We start from the raw sequence: 24,804 nt of genomic DNA on the forward strand, positions 1-24,804 counted from the left end.
ACCAGTGCACTGGGGTAGCATCTCCCTACAGGTCAGGTGTTTTTCTCAGTTTAGATTGCTCCAGGTTCAGACAGCAGTGTCTGCCACCATATGTTTTAGTTATTTACCTTAGTATCTGTATCAATATTATTTTTGTGTGTGTGCCATGCAAGGCAGTCATTGGAGTGACCACATGGGTTCATTTGCTTATTCATGAAGACTTTATTAAGCAGTGCTATATAGTTAAGTCATGCTCCACACCTGTTGATCATTTGTGGGATAGTTTGGACAGAAATGAGAAAAATATCATGTGAAATTGTGCTCCTACTATGCATGGGAGTGAAATGCTTAAACATCGATTCTCAAATGCATGCCAGGCTGTGCACAATGCCGTCATAAGAGCTTACAGGTAAGCATTTGGAATGGCCTGAAGTTGTACCCTAGAAATAGGAGGTAGTAGGCTCCCCCCTTTCTGTTTTCATTACAATGTGATCAATCATGTTATTTTAATAGTGTTTAACTACAGTTCAAGCAACCAAAAAGAAAGGACTATTTTGACAAAGCAGATTTTACAGTAGGGAGTAGATGCTGTGAATGCATTCATTTGCATTGAATCCACTATGGGTGAAGCGATTTCTATTCTTTCTGGTTTATAAGCGTATGTGACACATATTTATATTTATATTTAATGGGGGGTTTGTCTCTGTAGAGGACAGTTGGCTCAAGTTCATGGAACAGTTGATACTAAAGGAAAGTTTTAGGCTTTTATGAGACTAAGTAAACTGGAGCAATAGAGCCTTTTCAAAACGGCCTTCTGTGCCTGCCTCTACAGGAGGACTCAACCACCTAAAGCGTGGTGACCTGAGGGTTGTTTTGGGATGACATCTTGATTTAGTTATGACCATTGCTATGAGACCTTATGAAAGAACATAATTCATAAATTTGAAAGAAATGAGCAGTGGTTGAGATATATGCTGGTGTCCTTCTTACTATTTTACTTTAAGTGGTAACATTATGATTATTTAGAGTAGTAGCCATCAAATATAATATAAATTGATCTATTGATAGTTCTCCAGTGTGAATTTTCCTTAGTTTCTCAACCTGACTTTGGTGTTGTCATGACCTTGTATGGCTCCAGGGGCAGAACCTACAGAAAAAAGCTGGGATCCAGTAGTCTGGGCTCTTAGATAGAGAGTCCTCAGCGTCCTGCAAGCTCAGTGTGTTTATTGTGTAACTTGAACAGAAAGGCAAGATTGTTGTCTGTAGCTGAACTAGGAGGCAGGGTTATTATATATAGCTGAACAGGGAGGTGGGGTTTTTAGATACAGCTGAACACGGAGGCGGGGCTATTATATACAGCTGAACAAGGAAGTAGTTTTAGCTAATCTTGGTAGGAGCAGTATCTATAGGGGAACAGCTTTTGGACTGTGACTATCCAGGGGCTGGGGTTGTATGGGGAGAAAACTATGGTGGACGTTTTCTGCACTATCAGTAGCTACACACTGGGAGGGCTTTGCCATTCCTTCTGATCTCTGTGGGCACTAGGCTTACACAGGATGCACATACATACATACAGGAAAATGTTCATACATAGAGAAGAATGGGGAAAAAGCTCACCCAAGACAACATAAAAGTTTACTTTATATTTTTGGAGGCAATAACATCCAAGAATAATCATCCTGAGTGAATTTTCCTGAAAAGTCTTGAGATATTTTAATGCCATATTCTCTACATATAATAAATAAGAGGTCTACTTTTTTTTTTTAAAGGCAGAGTGTCCCTGTGTAGCCCAGGTTGGCCTTAACTCATTATGCCTTGTGGCCTCAGCAGCAGCATCTTTTCCTAGCCTCCCAAGTGCTGGGATTATAGAAGTGTTGTACATTGTCTGGCATGTGCTTTTTGATAAGTTTTGAATACCAGTTCCCACCTAGATACTGTGGGCAAAGCCATTTCCAATCTATTTTGATGAGCATCATGGCAGCTCTGTAAGAGATGCCTAAATGTGCTGGAAACACATGGCATTCTGCTTGTGTGAAGCAATGCTCATTTGACCATAGTTTCCTCTCCTTCAGGTATGTTGAGGATCCAGCAGGAAATGTTAAGCACGGACCCTGCAGAGTGTATTAAGAGACAATGTGATGCCGGGCGTGGTGGCGCACGCCTTTAATCCCAGCACTCGGGAGGCAGAGGCAGGCGGATCGCTGTGAGTTCGAGGCCAGCCTGGTCTACAAAGTGAGTCCAGGACAGCCAAGGCTACACAGAGAGACCCTGTCTCGAAAAACCAAAAAAAAAAAAAAAAAAAAAAAAAAGAGACAATGTGGATCAGGCCTACATGAAGACTTCCTAAATTTCAATGTAGGACCCTCTTCATGCCATCACCAAATAATGTTTTGAACACTTAGCCAGTGGTGCCCACATATATAAGGTGATCACGGACAATTCGACAGTGTCTAACCCTAGTGTAACTTCTGTAGGGAGAGTTAACTGACGGAGCAGGTGTTGGCTGCCTTCTGTCTCTGTGTGTGAACTTGTAAGCGAGTCTCCCCTGCCCAGCGCACCTTGAGTTCACTCTTCAGCACTAGTTCACCACTCTTCTCCCAACACAACCCGTACGCCCAGGCATGGCTTGTTTCTGACTGTCAGAAACACGTGATCCTTACTCTGCATGGCCTTTCCTCTGTGGATTTTGTGTTTGGTTCTTTGCCAACTCTGCCTCTAGAACCAGCGTGTTTCATGAATAATACCCTGGCAGTTTCAGTTAAACTCTTCTTTGTATCCATCCAATTTTTTCTAATGTTCTTTTTTTTTTTTTATCAAGCCAAAAGGGTGTTACTCATGTCTTCAAGCCTCTGCCATCTCTTCTTTGGGCTCCTCTATCAGTTTTCTGAGGCTGTGATAAAGTACTAGGACCAAAGCATCTTATGTAGGAAAGGGTTTATTGTGGATTATACTTTCAGTCTATCATGGAGGGGATGATGCCTGGCGGCCTGGCAACAAGCCGTAAGCATGGCAGCAGGAGCAGAGCAAAGAGATCACACCCCCAGATGCAGGCTCCAAGCACAGGACAGAAACCGGGTGCACCACCTCCCCAAACAGTGCCACCAGCTGGGGACCAACGTTCAAGTATCTGAGCCCACTGGGGACATTTCTATTCAACCTGCCACTGTTTCCCTTTAGTGGCAGGGTTGAGCTTTATAGTCTAGATAGTAGAGGTGCTAGGAAAGCTATTGCTCATGTGCTGTTGTGATCCTATGAAAGCCTTATTGAACGTAGCAGCTGCGTTATCATGACTTATAAATATATGTGGGAAGTCTCTTGACAAAAGCTTATATCCTGTTTTGGAAATAAAGAAATAAAGTCTGCCTATTAGTGGTTATTGGTTTTAAAAGGGGTGTGTGTGTGTGTGTGTGTGTGTGTGTGTGTGTGTGTGTGTGTGTGTATAAGTGGACAACTTGCAGGAGTCTGTTCTCTTATTATACTATGCTGGTCTGAGAGATCAAAGCCAGGATCTCATGCTTGGTAGCAGGTGCCTACTGAGCCATTTTGAGCCCCTATTAACATACACACACACACACACACACACACACACACACACACACACACACACTAAGGAAAGGCTTTGTCTTCTTGTGTTTCTTTCTTTGTGGTTAAGAATTTATTTCAAAGATAAATACCTGAATAGTGGTCTTAGAGGTTAGAAAGATGGATAAAGGGAGATTAGGTCCTGGGCCTAAAGGTGAGAGGAGTAAGCTCTGGGCTCTTCAGCAGCATGAGAATGATGGTTCACAAAACATCCAGTTGTAAGGGCCTGCAACAGACATGCTTTAAAGGTTCTGATGACGCCAACATGTATCACATGTACTCCATACATACGTACAATTACTATGTGTCAATTAAATAAAAAACTTAGTATCTGGTGTGACTATTAGTCACCAAGGTCACCCACCAGGCTTTGGATAGATTGAAGTCTTTTGATATTTCATTTTCAGGTGAATAACTCTAATACTATATATAAAGAATATCAATTTTATGTTTACTGATGTATTAAATTGAATACAAAGAGGAAAAAGTTTTTAAATTAAAAAAATACCAATATATAAAACATTGTACAAGTTAATGGGATTTCTTGTAATTTTTCAGGGTATGCATACATTATATAATATTCAAATCAGAATAAATATTTCCTTTTACCTCAATGTTTGCTATTTCTTTATGGCGAAAACCTGAAAAAGATCCTTGTGTTCTAGCTTTTGGAAATGCAGAGTGTTATTATCTGCAGTCACTCATTTGCGGAAAGCCTTCCAGAATGGCTTTTAATCTTACTGGAGATGGGGCTAGCTCCTGTTGACCTATGCCCCACCCTGCTTTCCCAGGCCTCTAGTAGCTTCTGTGAGGTTGTCCTTTCTAGATTCCACACCTGGGTGAGATCAGGTAGTAGAAGGCTCACACCTTTGACCTTAGGAAGTCACAGGGTTCTTCTGTCAAGTCTCCTCTCACTCCTCTCATTGAGATTTGGTGGTCTCACACAGTGTTCTCAGGATGGGAGTGGTCTCAGGATGCTCCATGTCTGAGCCGCTTTCTTACCTTTCTCTTGTTTCAATATGGTGATAGTCCTGTTTGCTTATTTTTGTTTTTATTGTCACTTGCATATTTTTTTTTTAAAATTTCTGAGGCCCTTTTTTCTCTTTTTAGGTTTTGGTTTTCAGGTTAGGTCTAGCTCAAGGTCTTGTTAATGGGAGCAGTTGCAATCTATGACAATTCTGTGATGTTTTCAGAGCCTGGTTTTTCCATTTGTGAAAGTATATACATGCTTGAGCCATTTGAAATCACTTAAGTGGCGAGGTTCATGGCCCATGACTTTCTGATCTTTTCAAAGTCATATATTATCAAATAGTAAAAGTTGACTTTCAGGGCAGAATCCTTGATAGTTCTACTCAGGGTCATAAGCCGTATTTTAACACAGAAAATGAATAGGAAATGTGTGGGATTTAATGGCCTGTGAGTTACTGCTGTGAGAAAGGGAGAAGATATATTCTGTAAAAGGACGTGCACAAAGAGTCTCTGGCCACTCAGCACTCTGTTCTATTGTCACCGAGTTCTGTGAAATGCTACCCCCCGAAGTCAGTGTGCTGCCTGTGTTCTCCACACCAGCGAGAGAAGCCAGAATGTACAGTACTTTTAATAAAGACCTTCAGAGATGAGAAATGCTGGACTACTGTTCCCTGGAAGCTACAGAACGATTAGGCCCTAAGAAAAATTGGGATGAGCTTGTCTGCACGAAGCAGTTACACAAAAGGGGATGCAGGCCAAAGACAATGGTCAGATGACAGCTCCTTACCTTGTGGGGAGATGTTTGCTTCTTTATACACTCTGTGTGTAGGATAAGGCACTATTGTCTGTTTTCTTGATGGCATGCGTGAATTTTAGGGTTTATATCCAGCATATCTCTTTTGTGTCAGTTTCTCGCCTCTGTATCAACACTATGTTGAATATTTCTGGCATAGCTACAGGATAGAAATTACCTAAAATTTCCATTTAAGGAATATTTGTGATTTTTACTAGCTTATGATTAATATACTACAACAAAACCTTATGTTTCTGTGTCTTTGACACAGAAAAGAATAGGCATGGAATTTGGTGCAGAGCCTCCCAATGCTACATTCAGCACAAGGATGCCTGCTTGCCTCCAGCTTGCTATGAGGTACCCTTTGTAGGCTTCTTCTCTACTTAAAACTCAAAATGAAGAGATCCAGAGGTCTCACTGAACCAAAGGCAAAAAGCAAGCCGACCGGAGATTATTGCCCAATGGCCAAAAGCTATTTTATGTATATTTTCTTAGGTTGTTTATAATTGAGAAGTTCTTATATTTAGGGAAAATATTTTACTAAATAGTTTTTTTTTCTATTCTACTTATTTTGAAAGTGGTGCTTGGCACACATTGTGAAAGTTACAGGTTGCTATGGTTGACACAGTGAAAAGGCCTGAGGTTGTACACTGTCAGCTTGGGATCTTGAGGCACATGAAGGCATCTACTCAGCATACAGTCACGGAGGGCATCTTTGCAACATATGTTAACTGGGACGTGGACTGCTAAGGTGGGTGGGGTGCTCACTATGAGTAGGAGATCCTGTGGTGTTCTAGTGCAGAGAGGGTGCTGTGTGAGCCCAGACAGGGACAGCTAAGTCCCAAGAGGAGGCCATGTAAGGTGGCTGGGAAAAGGTGGTTCATGAATGACTCTTGTTGGATAAATACATAGAAGTTCTTTGAAATGATGTAGAAGCATATTGCCTTTTTTTATTCCCTTTGGGCTGGAAAATATTTGTACAAGACACAGGATTGTATTTGAGCAACTTCACTGAATAAACAGCAGAGGAAATGCACTTCTGGAGGTTCTAGAGTGCTTCGCAGCCTGTGGATTCTCCAGCGACACTCCTTTTCAGGGTCTCTGATTTGCGGATTCTCCAGCGACACTCCTTTTCAGGGTCTCTGATTTGATTTTATTTTTTGGGGAGTCAAAACCCAAAGCACACAATCCCAATGATATATTGTGTCCAATAGCTGTCAGTGAGGTGGCAGGTCTTGATTTGATGGCAGAGTTTAACTCCAGAGTTCTCAAAGGTGGGTGGGTGTGGCTTCATCAGAAGTCTGCTTTTTACCTCAGGACTATTGAACACACTGCACTTCAATGACAGCTTTGAGCATTTTACCATAGATAGTAGAGGCTTTTAGGTGAATTTTTCAGAAGAGTTAACTTGGGCATTCTGAAGCCAGTTTGCTTCCAGCGGGTGGAAATGCATAGTTGTGAAGCACATGAACCCAGGGAAATGGCTAAGAAGTGACTAGGGCCGATTCTGTACGGCAGCCCAGTGCTGGCTTGATTGGACTTTTGGAGACCATGTGTTCTGCTGTTCTTGGTTACTAACTCTTTTTGCTAAGAATGAATTGCTTGTGCATTCGAGAGGGTTTGTATATTTTCCTATGTCTGCAAAGAAGTCAAGCATATAGAAGTATCTTTACCTGAGATTATCATGTTGCCGAGTCAAGTAATTACCAAGCTTGATGGCATTAGTAAGGACAAATTAGTATTTTGAAGTGACTTATAGTTGTCTTAAATATAAATTATGTTGAAAGGGAAATTTTAGTAGCTACAATTTCAATTTAGAATTCATGAAAGGAATTCAAGGAAAGCCATGTCTTAAAGTAAAAACTCAGCAACCTTAGAAGGTTCCTGCACTTTATTTGTTGATTGACTGGTAACTGTTTTTAGCTGTATCCTAAAACCAATAAAATATTTCCCAAAATTATCATGTTTACCCAAACCAATGGGAGGAACATTGTGGAGTCAATAGTCATCTGGTGTAGGTTAGGTTACATTATACTGGCTTTGGATTAGATGAATTCTATTAATTTAGAGTTCATGGTAATTTGATATAGGCTAAGTTAAAAAATTGGCAGGTATTGGAGCTACTGGTTTTAGGCTGTTTAGATTTGCTCACTTTAGATTTGCTCACCATTAATATGATGAGTGTGCTAATTTAAAATGATCAAATTATCTATTCATTAAGACATCAACAGGGACTGGTGCTCGGTAACACTTGGGTAATTAGTTTGGTACAGTAAAAAAGTGAAAGCAATCGCATTTAATTTCTTTAGTACTTTTTAAATTCTGCCTTTCCTATCTTCATTATTTCTAGTTATCTGAATTATTATTAATGATAATTATACTGGTGGCATTTTACTGTTTATGTGTACTTAGTGGCAAATTGTATTTAATTTTTAATGGTGGAGGTGCAGCTTTATCTGTGTTAAGTGCAATTATCATGGAATTATCCTTCAGCTTGAAATACTGTGCATGCCTTGTTTTTATTAGGTCCCATGTTATTTATTAAGCATTTTCAAGTCACTCATTTAATCACACAACATATGTTTATTGCAGACCTCCTGTATGGTAGGTACTGATAACGCTGAGATGGAAGGATATTGTCTTGCGTTCAGGAATTATAGGGCTCTGTGGGTTGATAGAGGCATTAAAAATGACTTTCAATACAAGACAGTAATTGCCACTGTGGAGGTGAATAAGCACCCCTGCAACATAGGGAGGGGACCCATATGTTTCTCCAAAGCAGGGGAATGAGAAAACATTTTAGACAGAATGCAGAACATATGCAAAGACACTGATACGTGGCAGCTCACAGTGGGGTGGCAAGCCAGCCAGCCATTCTGAATTAAACTGTATCCGTGGGATGAGGGACGTGTTTGCTGGAACGGATACAGGTGTTGAGCATCTGAAACCTTGCAGTTAGGGGAGACATTTCCTAAACTGGTAGGGCAAGTCAGACTTGGGGGAGATGAGGCTGTATAATAGGATGTTCAAAATAACAGCTTTGTGTAGACCCTGGCTTATATAAGAAAGTAAGCAGATAAGTGACGTGCACAGTGTGGTAGGAACCAGCCTAGGTGTCCAGCAAGTGCTATGCTTCTCAGCCCCTAAGTCAGTGCATACGGATGTTAGGAAATGAGAGGCTGACTGGGAATGAGGGCTCTTGAGAGAGTGGCTGGGGCTGTGTGTCCAACACATTTAGGTCTCCCTGGCTCCAGTTTAGTGAACCTGTCCCTTTCCTTCTCGGTCTGTCCTTCTACTCCAGTGTGGTGGGCCTCCCTCACATTTGAGGTAAATGAGTAGAAGTAGCTAATTGGTAGTGGTGCCCTTCAAAATTTAAAAGAGGCGTGGCTGGGGCTTCATGACAGTCACTGGGTACAAGTCTGCCACAGCTTTAATCAAGCGATCCATACGAAGTCGAGAGGAAGCAGGGGCCTGGCGCACACCTTTAATCGTGGCGCTCTGAGTTCAAGGCCACCCTGGTCTATGGATGAGTCCAGGACAATCGGAGCTTCACAGAGAAACCCTGTCTCGCCCAAACAAAAATAAAAACAAGAGAAATCAAGAGGAAGTGAAACCGAAGAGGAATATTTTAGATGCAAAAATTAAAACAAAAAAGTGTGTGTGTGTGTGTGTGTGTGTGTGTGTGTGTGTGTGTGTGTGTGTGAGAGAGAGAGAGAGAGAGAGAGAGAGAGAGAGAGAGAGAGAGAGAGAGAGAGAGAGATGGCTGATAGAAAAAGATACTGTAGTGTCAGCATTGGCTTACATGCCTAGAATTTGTCGGTGCAAAACATGCATTAGTATTCCTTATGACAAAATGGGAGCGTTATTAATAATCTAGTGGGGCGAAGCTCCCTAGGGGAGCATACAGGCCTCTGTTGACAGCAGCAAGATTCCTAAGGGTTGTACAACGAGTAAGGCAGATACAGTCTCCCTGCACCAGATCTAATGAGGCCTTCATTCTGCGAGTTTGGCTGCTGGCCATGGAGCAGGAGGAGAATCCCTCTTGGCTTGTGAGATGTACAGACACCTTCACCACACTGACAGCGTGCTGACCCTGTTTCCCATAGGAGCCTGTCCAGATTCAGCTATTAGAGGTTTCTGAGGGGCTGGGGCAGGGCAGTGAGGAGATGATGACCAGACCTATCAACATCAATTAGAAGTTGTAAAGTTAAGGGAACTCTGGAGAATTCTGCCAGCTGTCACTGTAGCTCTTGCTAGGGCTATGGGTTTAACCTTTGGGATCTCAGCATGAGCGCGAGCATGTGGGTATTCTTGGGTTTCGGTTTCTGTGGGCTTGAATGATGCTGGCACAGTTATTGCAGCACCGACTACCAGATGGCCACTTCACACCTTTTCCTTCGATTTCCCTGTTTATATTTTGTGCTTTCTTGAGGTTTACAAATGAGGGGCTCCAAATTCCGTCTGGTTAGATATGTCAGCTGTGTATTGTTTATAGTACTGGTACCTTGCTGTCATCCCGTGGTGAATGGAAGTCAGTCCACTGTCAGGTATGTTCTTAGTGTGCCCTTTCTCATCCTCTCCCTTTGGAGACACTGGAACGTCATTTAGCTCCTGCAGATAGAACCAGCCTCGTGTGCATTTCCGTGGCATCCTTTGAAGCACTCGTTGAACAGTTGATGAGTTCGCGGTTATTTTTTTTGAAGCGAGGGAGGGCACAGGCAATGGTCTGCAAAGTTCCTGAAGAAAGTCTAAGAATCATTTTTGAGACGGTAGAAAAACAGAGAACCATGCATGCATACGTTATGTTGTCTTAAATCAAACTCTGGGTAAAGCTGCGGTGACACATGCTGTTCACGAAAGGCTTAATGCAGTCCTTCTAATCGGATGAATTGTCTTGTTGTGCAAAAACTGTTATTATACTGTGTGTGAAGCCAACCATGCTGCAGGGGAAAAAATTAAATCGCCTGACGGAGAGGTCACTTGTGAATAGTAACACAAGATCTATTGCCGTTATTAGAGACTCTGGAGGACATTCACCCTTTTATGGTCTTTCAACTGCTGGAATGAAATATTTTAGTGGTAAATGACACCCTTCTGGGAAATCCCCCTGAAGAGTCATTCTTTGCTGTTTGCATACAGAAAAAAAAAAACGGTGGGAGTGGGGGAGCACAGGAGGACAATCACGTTATTCCTTTCAGATCACTTAACAAACTTACCTCATTTGATTTGGTGTGATAACAGTCGCCTTTAAATGTCCCTCACCATCCCACCCTCATTCAGCATCCATCAGGGCCACACTCTGCCTTTTGTGACGCGGCCTGCTCATTCTGTATTCTTTTCTGTAGCGTGTGCATGGAAGCTTAGGCTCAGGCCCGGCTGGCTGGGGCTGATGTCAGAATCCGGGTTATGTACTGTAAGACACAGTGAAGTGAAACGCCTTTCTGCTTATTCTTTTTGCTTTCTTTTAAGAGTCTTTGGCTCTATACAGGAACGATTGCTCGAATTCATGTCTCAGTTCCGCATGGAAACTGTGTTGATTGGTAAATATTGTATGAAATATTTTCAGAAGTGAATAAACAGTTATTGATCTGAGGTGTTTATAAAGACTTCAGATTCTTTCTTGTGGATAATATTTAGTATTATTTGTCTGTTTATTGGTCCTATTTTATCGCCACTTTGAAATTTTCTACCCTTTAGCTAATGATATAGGTTAGCTTTTATGAGGACAAGAAAGTGATCAGGAATAGCATTGCAATTAATTGGGATAAATTTTGTGTTTTGTTAATTTTGAAGTCAAGTAGCTGAAATTTTCTCTCTCTCTTTTTTTTTTAATTTCATTTCAGTGCGTTTCCCCTCCTCCATTTCTTTAAAGCTTTCTTACTTTATTGCCCAAAAGCTATGGACCAGCTAGAGTGGTGTGAATAGGGATATAAATTCTATTGGATTTCTCAGTGCCTGCTTTTGTTACAGGTATTTTGATGGGTTCATTAAAGCATATCAGTTGAAGTGGGGGCAGGGAAGAAAAAGGAGTAGAGGAAAGGAAATATACTGTCAGCTGGAATAATACATAGACATTTGAGCTTCACCTGGAAATAAAAATAATTTTGTAGAATGGGAGATAGAAACCCTTTGTCAGGTTGCTAATGAGAGGCTTGACCTAGCTGCTGCTGCAGCAGCATCTTTGGGGATGATGAGAGATGCAAAATGCACTGTTGCTAAGCAACTCTCTTGGCTGCCTTTGGAGCAGGTTCATATGTGCTAAGAGCTAATGAATCCTCATGTCTGCTCTTTGAAACTGCTCAAAAAGCCAATGAAGACATTCCCAGACATTTAGCATTTATAAGTACTGAACCTTTCTTGCTATGTCATCTACTCATTAAAAATTAAATTGACCATTTAGTGTGTACTGAATATTGCTTTATTTTTCAAGGTGGGCCAAGGTTTGGGTCCTAATAAATATTTTCTCACAAAGGAGCTCAATAAAAGTGACTTAGCTTTGGTCTGCTGGTATATTATTGTAACTGAAGAATTATTTTCAGTTGGAATATCTCATTTTCCTTTCCCCCTTTTAAGCTGGCAGAACCCTCCCCTTTCCTTAGATATTTTTGAAATCATTCTGTTGGCACATATTGTTCAGCTCAGGGCCATTGTCTGCAGACTCTCAATCTAGAAACCCAGGAAAAAATTTTAGGTGGCTTTTGTAGCCATTACCTCCCTTAAAAAAAAAAAAAATTAAAACAAAGCAAACCACAGAGTAAGAGTGGAAGCCTAGTGAAGCCTGGATCAAGTATGAACCTAAGTTCTTGGACATCTCTGCACAGCCCCTGCTGACCTCTTGAGAGCCCTGTGAGGACTGAACGATGCCCAACGTGGTAGGACACTGTAAAGTGCCGAGCAAGCACCAAGTTCTCTAAGTGCTGATTAAAAAACAAATTATTACATTGAATTCCAACTGCCGAACGTAGTGTTACCGAGTGGCTGTCTAGTCAGCTGTGGCAGATTTCATAGGATATGAAAAGATGGCATTCATTTGGAATGGGCGTGGGCTTTTTACCTGTCACGATTTGGCTGCGTGTAGAGAAGATGGCCACGCCTTTGTATACACAGTAAAGTTAATTTCTTAATTCGTGTAATACCCCAAATGTACCAAAGATTCTACTGCAGTGTGGTAATGGCATATTCTTCTCTAAAATAAGAATTATACAAAACTTGCTGCATTAGATTTGACATGTAAATTAAATGCCGCAACCCAGAGTACAGAATTATATTTACAGCCCATGGTCAGTAGAAGTTACCTTTTTATTGTTGTTTGTGCACATTGCACGGGTGTTGGCTCTGTGTTACAGGTGCAGTGCCTGGCTGTAGCTGGACACAGGTGCTCCTTGACTATCTGGAGCTGTTGTCTTTCTTTACTCCCCAGGCTCTTCAAAAGGGAGATGTGCATTCTTGCGTATGTTTGCCTGTCATCACATTTATTAATTTACTCACAGTGTGTGTGTGTGCGCGTGTGTGCACCCGTTACCACATGTATGTGAAGCATGCACGTGAAGGCAAGACATCTTGTAGCAGTTGGTTTTTCCCTTCTTTCCTGTGGGATTGAATGTAGGTCATCAGGTTCGACAACAAGCTCCTTTACCTACTGAGCTGTGCTCAGCTTTGTGTGCCTTTTAGATTAATCAAGAAGACTGAGAACAGTGTTCTTCAATAGAAGTAAAACCAACGCGAAGTTAGTAGATCTAAATTTTCAGGTAGTGGAGTTGGAGAGAGAGTAAAAGTGCTTGTCATGAAGCCCCAAGGACCTCAGCTCACATCCCCAGCACTCAGAGAAATCCAAGTGTGGCAAGGAGCACTTGTAATCACTGTACTGTGGGAGAGGGGGCCAAGGAGGATGCCTGGAATTGCTGGCCAGGCAGTCTAGCCAAATTGGTGAGGTCTAGGTTCAGCGAGAGACCCTATCTTAAAAATAAGGTAAGGAACAATCAAATATTATATCCAGTACTGAGTTCTGCTCCCTCCTCCATCTCACACCAAAATTTTTATGGCTGCATATTTTAAATGGTGGGAAAAATAAAATAATGTTTATCACTATGTTTTCTATAATGTAGTGTATTTGAAATATTCAAAGTGAAATCATGAACAAATCTGAAATATTTTGTGGATTCTTTTTCATAAACCCTTCCAGATCTATCTGTTTTGTATATCACTCTGACAGCACATCTCAATTAAGTTGGCTACATTTCCAGTGGTCTCCTGTGTTGTATGACAGACTTTTTCTGGAGAGACCCAACACACACACATCTGCTCACATCAGAAAGGGAACCCATGACAGGCCCAAGTGTTAATTGTAACCAAAATCTCACTTGATGAATCAGTGAGCCTTTGGTGGGGTTACTAACAGGAGTGTATGTGAGACATTACTTACAAAATCAGGGATGACTCAGAAGCAGCTGTATCTCTGAACACACCACCCCAACACTGGGGATGCCTCACAAAAGCTGCAGCCCCAGAGATCTCTATACAGCCTGCAGCCAGTGACAGGTCCATGTGATTACTGGACAGCTTAGAGTCACCCTGTGACTCTTTCCCCGGCCATGTGACACGGGTTTACTTTCAGAGTCTTGTGAGCCTCCTCCCTCCAGGGAATGTTTTTGTTTGGAGGAAAGTGCCAGGCAACAAGTCACATACCATGATGACCACTGGGTAGAACAATACAAGAGCCACTGAAAAATCCCAACACTTGCGCATCTTTATCATAAATGTGAAATATGTGTTCAGAACTATTCTACTGTTGATTTCACTTGTCTAAACATAGTCCCTTAGTATCTAGTATGCTAGGAACTTAATGCTCAAGAACCCCCCCAAAATTTTTTTTTCTTTTGAGACAGGGTCCTCTTATGTAGCTGAGTCTATCCTTAAATTTGGGAACTGTAGTGGTCAGGGTCGTCTGAAGTGAAAGAACCAGTAGAAAGAGTATTTATTGTATTAAAGGGATACATTAGATTAACTTTCACAGTGGGGCCTAAGCCATGATGTTGCTTGCTCAGTGGAGAGGCAGAGAACCCTGTAGCTGCCCAGTCCCTAAGGCTGGGTGCATCAGCTGTCTCAGTCCGACTGAGTTTACTGAACAGCTAGCTGCTGGTTCAAGTCAGAAGGTTAGAGAAGCTGGGTTCTGATACCAGCACGAGGTGGCCAGAGTGGCAGCGATGGGTGAGCCGATGCTCTCACCAGCAGGAAGCAGGGAAGGCTGGCATGTTGGCTGCCCCTGGAAAGCCTCACCGCTGCTGGCAGGAAGGTCTTGCGAGTTCATCATTCTCAGAGGCGCTTGCACAGACCTGCCCACAGGTGTGGCTCTTGGTTGATTTTGGATCCAATCAAGTTGACAGCCAAGACTGACTGCCCGTTAGGATGTTCTTGCCTCCCTCATGCTGAACAACGCTAGCACTACAGGCATGCAGCACTATGCCCGGCAAGATAGTCGTCACCAAAGTGCAGTGCTCAGGAAGTAGCTGAGAATATGTTGGAGTGCATGTAAGTTTTTTATTTTTCCCATGGCAGATCTACATTTTTGTAAGGCTTCCCCCACACCTTTTTTTTTTTTTTTTTTTTTTTTGAGACAGGGTTTCTCTGTGTAGCCCTGGCTGTCTTGGACTTGTTTTGTAGACCAGGCTGTCCTTAAACTCACAGTGGCCTACCTGCCTCTGCCTCCCGAGTGCTGGGATTAAAGGCGTGCGCCACCACGCCTCGTCCCCCTTTTTAATTTCATATTGAGTTGATTTCAAGCTCATGTTGGTAAGTACTTGTTATATTATGGTTCTGAGAAAGTACAAGAATAGGAACACAGTTGCTTCCTGAAAAGTCATTTTCAGGCTGTTGTGAATGAGTAACTAGGTCCTACAGTATACCCAAGTAAAAGTGGGCATAAAGTTAGAGTAACAAACAGTAATTAGGGTAATTTCTTCCTAAAAGGATGAAAATGATTACTCTGGTCTCCTTAAACACTACTTTTCATGGCTATAAAATTTTGGGGTTGAACTCCGAGGTTACAAGGAGCCTGAACAGCGTAAGGCAGGAAAGGGTAAGTGACGCTCCTTGAAAATCCCAGCTGAAGACAGGGAAGCAGGGGCACGTTGTTCCCAGCATCAGCTGGTGCCGTGTGAGGGGACGCTAGGGATTTCCTTGGGTTTTCCCTCTTCCATCTGTCTGCACTGGCCATTGAGTGATGGCTTGCTGAAGACTTACTGCAAGTATCTTGCAGGTAGGAACTAAAGCAGAGGTCCTGGAAGAGTTGCTCACTGGCTTGCTCCCCGTGGCTTGCTCAGCTGGCTTTTTTAGGCATCCAAGGACCACCTGCCCAGGGTGGCACCACCCAGAGTGGTCTGACCCCTTCACTGTCAATCTTTCATTAAGAAAATGCCCCACAGACCTTCCCACAGGCCGTCTGTCTGAGGAGACATTCTCTCACTTGAGGTTCTTTGTCTCAGATGAGCCTAGCTTGTGCCGAGTTGACAGAAGCCACCCAGCACAGGGTCTCAGTTGTTCTAGCAAACTCCCACGCCTTCCTGCTCACCCCCAGCCTGTTAGACGGCATCGCTCCCTAGGACTTTTTGTTTTGTTGTAAGTATTCTGTAGTTGGCGTTGTCCTAGAAGGTAGCCACATCTATTGACTGAGCATTTGAATTTGCCTAGTGTGACTGAGGAACACAAGATTTAGTTTTAATTAATTAAAACTCAAATTTGGGCAGTAGAATCTCAGAGTTATAGCAGCTGTCCATCTCCAGCAAGGAAAGCAATCATTTTCTCAGCTCCTTTTTTCTATTTTTCATGTTTCAGAGACTATGGTTTTTTGTTGTTGTTGTTGTTTGTTTGTTTGTTTTTTTGCTTTGTTTTTGTTTTTGTGGTTTTGGAGACAGTGTGTCTCCGTGTAGCCCTGGCTGTTCTGGAATTCACTTTGTAGACCAGACTGGCCTTGAACTCAGAGATCTGCTTGTGCTGGGATTAACAGTGTGCGCTACCATCTCCTGGCCAGAGACTATCTTGAAGTGCTTTTTGTTCTCCTACCTTAATTTATGTGTCCAGTCACGATTTGCATTTTGTCCTCAGAGTTGAGTGTGAGATTGTAGTCATGAGTGTCCTAACTGTGAAGTACTTGAGAGCGCAGGGAAGCAGGGGCTGACACTTTTCGTTGTGTTATTAAAACCTGGGAAGCAGCCAGGAATGGTGGCGCACGCCTTCAATCCCAGCACTTGGAAGGCAGAGGTAGATGGATCTCTGTGAGTTCAAGGCCAGCCTGGTCTACAAAGCGAGTCCAGGATAGTCAAGGCTACACAGAGAGACCCTGTCTCAAACAAACAAACAAACAAACAAACAAAACAAAACAAAATTGGATGCTTCTTATTATATACACCAAAATGATTTATCAAGAAATTTCTTGTAACACAAAAGGGTCAGATAATTAAAATATTTGCTTTATGATACAACCAGTCTATATAGCTCATTTCTTCTGGACTGTCTGAAGTGACCAGGATGGTGACACACTCTTTTGTATAAAACCCTTCCTCTTTAGAAACCCCGAGGTAAAGTAATTAGAGTAACAAACGAGGATGACTGTCTGCGTATTGTTAATAAATGAGAAAACAGAACTTCTCAGTAATCCATTTGTTAATAGTTTACTTAAAACAGTTTATTGGTTTTCTTTGGGGAATAAATCATATTTCCTAACTCAGAATTTAAGTACAAATGCTCTTGAATTTTATCACGCTTGAACATACATTAATGAGTCTATACTAGTTCATTCTAAGAACTTTGAAATTCATTAATTGTCTTTGATGTATGACTAGTCACTCAGGAAGTTAAATATCTACATATATATTTTTACATAAAATGACAGTGTTAATGAAAATTCTTTTTAGAGGAACAATGATATTAATACATAGAGAAAATGGCAAAATGTTTCATTACAAGGGTTATAATTTTGAAGTTCTGTTTAACAAAACTTCCATGTTTCAAGATCCGATGCTTTTTCACTGCAAACTTGTTTTTAAAAATTCATTCTGTGAAAAATGTAGATCCTCGTTATACCACAGCATTTATACTATGTTCCTTTTAATATAGTAAATACATAAAAAGAGTGAGAGAGAGAGAAAAAAAAAGAAGCCTAGGAAGCATCCTGTGGTGCTCACTCACAAATAGTGTTGCTCCCTCAACATAGAAGTGCAAGGGAAGGCTGGGTGTGATAGTGTATGCCTTTAATCCCACAGGCTGGCCTTGAACTCATGCTTGCCTTTGCCTCCCAGGTGCTAGGATTAAAGGCACTTGCTACCATGCCGTGATCATGTTGCTTTCTTAATTACTTGCAAATAAAACTTTATTTTGATTTATTTATTAATAATAACAATTATTATTATTGATATTTGTATATGTGTGGGGTGGTGGTGGTGTGTATGCCACAACTCTGTGTAGTTGGTTTTCTACTACCTTTATGTGGGCCATGGGGATCAAACTCTTTAATTCATTGAGAAATATTACCGCTATCCTCTACTTTAAAAAAAATTAATATTTGTTTACTTTTGTTTGATCTATATGGGCCTTTAGCCTGCATATATGTACTTGGCACATGAATGGAATGTCTGTAGAGGCCAGAAGAAGGCATAGGATTCTCTGAAACTGGAGTTAAGGGTTGCTATGAGCCACCATGGGGGTGCCAGGACTGAACCCAGGTCCTCAGCACTACTCAGACATTCTCCAGTGTACCCCACTCCTACCCCACCTATTTAAAAAAATGTAATTCATTTAATCTTTGTGTGTATGACCTTGTAATGCATATGTTCAATTGTGTGTATGTATGTGTGTGCATATGTACCACAATTAGCTTATAGAGGTCAGAGGGCAACCACAAGGTCATGGTCCTTGCCTTCTGTTTTATTTGAAGCAGGATCTGCTTGCTATTTACTGCTGCGCATGACAGGCCAGCTAGTGTATGAGCTTCCGGGGGCTCTCCTGTCTATTCCTCCTGTTTCACAGTAGGCCAGCTGTGTTTGTGGACCATGCTACTCTGCTCATCCACATGAGCCTTGTGGATTCAAACTCCTTTACACACTAAGCCATCTACCACTAGGTCCTGACTTTTTTTTTTTTTAAGCAAAATATAGAATGATCTTGGGTCAGAGGGGTCCTCAGGACTTACACCGAGGCTTAGTGATTTCGTGGGAGCACTCGCAGGACTCAGTGTGTCTGTGACCTGTTAGAGTGACGGAACAAAAAAAATAAAATCAGTGAGGGAAGTGATCCTTGGGGCTAATTGCCACGGAAGTCAGGCACACATTTCCAGTAGTCCTCTTAGGAAGTATTCTCCACTTCCCCCCCTGCCTGTGATCAGAGTAGTTCTCAGGTCCTCATACCTGTCCCACTAAGCTACCTGGAGCCCCAGTCCTGTTTTGTTTCCTCTATCTGCTTTTAGGTACAAGAAATGCTACTCAACATTGTCTTTCATCCCTGGTATATGTTTCTGTCTTTCATACATTGTATTTTAATATGACAGTTTTGATTTTGACGTACATCTTTGATTTACTCTGACACAGAAAAAATATGTGCAGTTATATGCATTATATCTTGGAGAAACTTCCTCCTAAATTTGGATTTCTCCCATCTTCTTCTAAAGTGTTCAGTTATATACAGAGGATACTAGTTTAGAAATTTTATTTTATGTGTGTGTGCATATAAGCACATGTGTGGGTGCACATGCTCACTTTTGCACAAGTGTGTGGACTGGAGGGTGCTGGTTCAGCTGGCTCCCTGCTCTGTGAGCTGCAGGGTGTGTGTATTTCCCAGTGCTGGCTCTCCGTGGCACCTGTACATGGGTTCTGGGGCTCAGCTTCCTAAGCAGACACTTTCCTTACCGAGCCCTGGAATAGAATGTTTTTAAAAAACATTTGATCATGAAAGACTTGAAACATATTCAAAGAAGTGAGAACAGCATAAGATCCTGGTATTCAGTGCTTACTGTTTAGAGGTCTGAATTACATGTACCTTCTTTCCGCCAGTCTAATTTTGAGATGTTATTTTTGAAGCATATCCTAGACAGGAGATGGCCCTTGTATGTGTGAATAAAGTGTGTGTATTATGTGTGCACATGTGTGTGCAGCTTTGCACATGTGGAAGCCAGAGGACAACCTTGGTATTGTTCTGCCGGGACACCACCATCTACATTAGTTAATTAATTAATACCAGAAGACAACCTCAGATATTTTTGTGCAGGCACAACACCATCTACATTTATGCATCTTTCCCTACCCTGCCCCTCTCTCCATCTGAGGCAGGGTCTCTCACAGGCCTGAAACTCACTAAGGCACTCACTGTCACACCTGACATTTCTTATATGGGCTTTGGGAACCTAACTCAGGCCCTATTGCTTGGGAGGCAAGAGTATCAGGAGTTTATAAAGTAGAGTTTGAAAATTTTCTCTTTAGAAATGCTCCCCTCATTAAAAACACTGTTACTCCCCCAGAACTGAGTCTGTTTCACTATACTGTATAATTTAAAGATACATTAAAAGTTTAATATGCAGTTTATTTCCCTTATAATGTTGCAGTTATAAACAATAATGAGATTGAATATTATTATAGTTCCTATTAATTTTTTATGTGCATGTGTTTATATGGGGGGGAGGTACAAATGGACATGTAGAGGTCAACCTTGGGTGTCTTTTTCAACCACTTTCAGTTTATGTCTTGAAACAAGGTCTCTCACTGAACTTGGAGCCCACTCCTTTGGCCAGAATGGCTTTCCTATAAGCCTCACGTCTCCTTCAGACCCTGCTTCCCCAGCACTGATAGTATAGGTGTGTGCTGCATTGTCTGGCATTTTTATGTGGTTGGTGGGGCTTGAACTCAGGTCTTCATCCTTGTTTTTGCATGACAAACATTACCAACCAAGCCATTTCCCTGGATCCTTGTTACTATCTTTTTCTTTAAATTTCAGGTTTTCGTGCTTTGCCATTTGGGGATGGGGTAGAAGTCTGCATATTAAGACATTTATATTTTGTTTTCTTAGAATAGTGAATCATTGGTTGATAGTGTGTTCATGTGTGTGTGTGTGTGTGTGTGTGTGTGTGTGTGTGTGTGTGTGTGTGTGTGTGTATACATGGTCAGTTTGCATAGTAGGTTCTTTGCTTTCGCCTTTATTTGAGTTCCTAGTGTTGAGCTCGGTTTTCCAGCCTAGTCTGTTTCTTATGCTCAGTGGTTTGGGTTGTCCTTTGGGTGTTGTTCTGAATCCATATCAATTGTCACTGTGATAGTTTCTATCCGGAATGGCCCCCAAGGCCTTGGCTGCCAACCTGTGGCAGTCCTGCAAGTGTTGACGCCTAGAAGAGGAGGGTTTAATATGTTGAAGTTGGGTTACTGGATTGTGCCCTTGGAGGGATATGAACCACCCCGTCACTTCCTGGAATTCTTTGTTTACTAGTGACTGTGAGGTAAACAGACTTCCTCAATGACATACTCTTGCTGTCCTGTGCTGTGATTTGTAGGTCTAAAGTGACAGGGCCAGGTGACCATGATCTAAATCTCTGAAGCTATGAGCCAAAACAAATCTAGGTTGATTGGCAGAGGTTTTTTGCCACACAGCAGAAACTAACATACTCTAATAAAGGCTCCATTGTTAATGCTTAGTCAGTTCTTACCTGTCTGTGGAGCATGCACATATTTACCTTACAGTTTTCTAAATTCTCAAACATGATTTATTAGGTATAATACCTAAAATAGTGTGGAAGTTTTTTGTTGGTTTACCCCCTCCTTGGTAGCTAGTTGGTTTTTCTAAACCGCTCATCAATTATTTTATCGCCCACTCCCATCATGCTCCTGTCAGAGATGCCAGTGTCATCTTCCTGATGCCTATTTCATCTCTAGTCTGATGATTTTCCCCGAAGGAGAATATTGTGCAAGATAAGAGCATACCAGATCTGTTTCCTGTCACTCCTTAACAGCACTTTACACTGATGACTTCAGGCGGTATACTCGTCCTCACGGTTGCTTGTTGCTTCCAGAGAGATTTGTATCAGCAGCACCCCCTACCCCCAGTGTTTCTGGTCTTTCTTTTTTTCTTTTGAAAGTTATGTTACTTTTATTCCTTGTATTAATCTCAATTAGTATGGTATTCTAATCAGGTCATCTGTCTACCGTCATTCATGTAGACCTTATGTAATGATTTAAGACCTTATAAAATGTACGGTATGAGGATTAACACTTCAGTTCTGAAGTTTTGATCATTGAAGTAGGAAAGGAAGGCTTTGGAGTCAGACTTGACACTTAGCCAACTGTGCTGGCCAGCTGACTTCTTTCTTCCCACTGCTGAAGAATGGAGTAGCACTACAGTTACTGCTCTCAGTCTCTGCTGAGTTTTCATACCCTAGGAAGTTGACTTGACTCTCAGGGTTTCCTTGAGTAACCTATTTTTACTAACCTCAAAAGTTCTGAGTTCCTCTGGTTTTAGTACATTGTTGCTTACTTAGTTGCATGTACTTTGTTATAGCCCATTGTACAGTTTTCACACTCTTGGTTCCATGTCTGATAGAAAACACTTTCTCAGGACACACAAGTGGCAGAAACTGACTTTATATAATTGAGAGGAGAAATACCTATGCTGAAAATTACTTATAGGCTTTTGGCCTTTAACTTCAGTTTTGCTTATCAGATCTCCAATGATTAAGAGCTCACATGGTAGAAATAATAAACCCTGTATTTGTTTGTAGAAGGAAAGTAATGCTTCAGGAGTTCAGTTATCAACATGTTAGCAATTGACAGAGTCAAAATTTATTATATTCATTTTTCCCTCTGGCAATTACATTCCCAGATATATATATATATATATATATATATATATATATATATATATATATATATATATATATATATAGTGTGTGTGTGTGTGTGTGTGTGTGTGTGTGTGTGTGTTTGTGTGTATGTGTATCTCTGTTGACCCTTTGATGCTGAGAGCTAGTTAGGAATCAGAAGGTATTAAGACTAATTAGAAAGTCGCATATATGTTGGGAGAGGGATAGCCTATACTCCTCAGACTCCTCCACTGATAAACTATCTGAATTTACCTGAATTTAATATGCAGTGATTCTTGGAGCTGCTGCATTGTTGACTTTAGTTTCTAATATATTGGGAAATTTATACCTTCAACTCTGAGAGTGTCTACCTTTGACATCATTGTACCCTTTATCCGGTGGTAAATTTTCCTGGTTCCAAGTTAATTTGATTGTACTGTTAAGTACTTTGCTTTTGCAAATGGTTGGCTTTTAATACCCATTTATAGAGTAAAATGATTGCAGCCTTATTACAAGATCCATTTTGCTGACAGGAACTCTGCCAGCTGGAGAGGAGTTTAAGGATAATTTATGTATTTTCAAACTATTGTCGGTACCCAATCTATGAAGGATAAAAAGGTGGAAAGATGACATTCCTGTCCTTGGTATGGCCATGTGGCAGCCACAGAGGCTTTGGAGTTGGATTGCTTTGGTCCAGCCCTCACCTATACTTGAGCTTCAGTTTGTCCCCTGAATATGCTACACTGTATCTCCACAGTGTAGGAGACTGGTGCTTAAGTATTTAGCAGTTGTTGTTGGAGGAGCCTCTGTAGATCAGGCACTCAGGCTGGATTCGAGCAAAGTTAGAGAGATGGAGTCCCATAGAAAGATGATTGTCTGGTGTTTTTGTTAGTCTAGGTCCTTTTCTTCTCTTGACCTTAAACGACTCCTAAAAGCTATATGCAACAAGACTTTAGTGAAACCAACAGTTCTCAGCCTGAGGGTTCCTACCTCTCTCGGGGCGTTGGTGGTGGTGGGTGTGGGGTGTCAGATGACTCTTTCAGGGGTCGCATATCAGAGATTTACATTACAATTCATAACAGTAGCAAAATTGCAGATATGAGGTAGCAACCAAACACTTTTGTGGTTGGGTGGAGGTCACCACAACATGAGGGATGGTATGAAAGGACTCTAGCCTTAGGAAGATGAAGAACCAGTGCTTAAGATTATTTGCTTATTTATTGTGTTGTGATATTACTATAATTGAATCTCAGAGGAGTAAAATTATACCACATTTACCTTACTTTCGATGTTGGTGCATGCCTACAGATTCCTTATATGTGGAAGAAATAATTAGCTTTTCAGTACCTGTCAGTAGACCGCTTTCCAATGAACTACTTAAGCAATAAACAGAAGCTATAATTAGAAACATCAAGTAATTGAAGAAGAAAGAATTGATTAATCTTAAAAAGTCTAATTTATATAATGTCCTTTTTGGTAGAACAAATTGTGTGATTTCTGTGTGTGTGTGTGTGTGTGTGTGTGTGTGTGTGTGTGAGAGAGAGAGAGAGAGAGAGAGAGAGAGAGAGAGAGAGAGAAAGAGAGAGAGAGAGACCCAGATTAATTTATAGCTCCAGGGTTAAAAAGACTTTACTGCTTCCATTTCTCAAGGAGCTGTGAGTATACACATATGCTACAACCACATCCAAGTAAGATGAAGAGTTTTAAAATGATTTATTTTATTTTAATGTATAGGTGTTCTGTTTGCATATAAGTATATATAATATGTGCATAGCCTGGTGGCCAAGGAAGCCAGAAGAGGGTATCAGATCCCCTAGAACTGGAGTTGCAGATGGTTGTGAGCTGCCATGTGGGTGCTGGGGAGTGAACCCAAGTTCTCTGGAAGAGCAAATGCTTTTAATCACTGAGCATCTCTCCGAACCCTCAAATGAAGAGTATTTAAAGGGGCCCTTTAAACATTAAAATTCTTGGATTCATTTCTGCCTATGCTTATAGACACCATTCAAGCATTTCCCCTTTTTTTGTGGTATAAAATTTATGTTTTGATTCTTCCTCTATACATTTGTACATATTATTATTTGCTACTCTTTGAGAAGTGGCAAAAAACAAAACAAAGCAAAACAAAAACCCATGTATACATAGAATTTAGGTCCATGTTTCACAGGACCTGGGCCAACATTTGTGAATTCCAAGGATCTAGGAGCCTGAGTAAGAAAGCTGTTAGCTTCCTGTGAACTGTGGATGGGCCAGAGCACAGAATGCGCTTCTCACAAGGGGCCTTCTAGAAAGGATCGTATAAACTGTGGTTAAAGAATGCTCTGGAAAATAAGGACTTGAGGGGAATACCCTGCTATGTGCTCAATATCTCTGTGGGAAAGGCTCTTTTTCATGTGAGCAAAGATGATAAGACTTAGCAGCAGGTGTATTCCCTCCCTGTACGTGTATTTGCTTAAGCTCATTGTAAACATCACCTCACGTTTCTGTTGCGTTAGTACTGGAAACGAGCGGTACGTTGTTTGCGCCACTCCTGAGCTCAAATGTCTGGAGCCCGCTGGCTCCCCAAGCAGGTCTTTGGAATACCCTTTGTTCCCCAGAGACTGAGCCTCACTGGTCCTGGGGTGGGTCAGCACAAGGGCTCAAAAATTGAATTAGCAAT

At 41.5% G+C, this 24,804-nt stretch overlaps 1 protein-coding gene across 4 annotated transcripts in view; it reads left to right on the forward strand.

The window, feature by feature from the left end:
* FOCAD (focadhesin) overlaps positions 1-24,804 on the forward strand; it is a 301,056-nt gene that overhangs the window by 111,512 nt on the left and 164,740 nt on the right. The window contains exon 12 of one of the 4 annotated variants that reach the window (XM_084773537.1): positions 2,052-2,112. The exons of the other annotated variants lie outside the window; for them this stretch is intronic. Within the exon in view, the coding sequence (XP_084629663.1) occupies positions 2,052-2,060 (9 nt within the window). The 3' untranslated portion in view covers positions 2,061-2,112. Of the gene's footprint in view, positions 1-2,051; positions 2,113-24,804 lie in introns of those variants that run through there. 4 annotated transcript variants of the gene reach the window in all.

The sequence above is a fragment of the Acomys minous genome (assembly GCF_964271855.1).
Source record: "Acomys minous genome assembly, chromosome: 1".
In the NCBI taxonomy this organism is placed as follows: Eukaryota; Metazoa; Chordata; class Mammalia; order Rodentia; family Muridae; genus Acomys; species Acomys minous.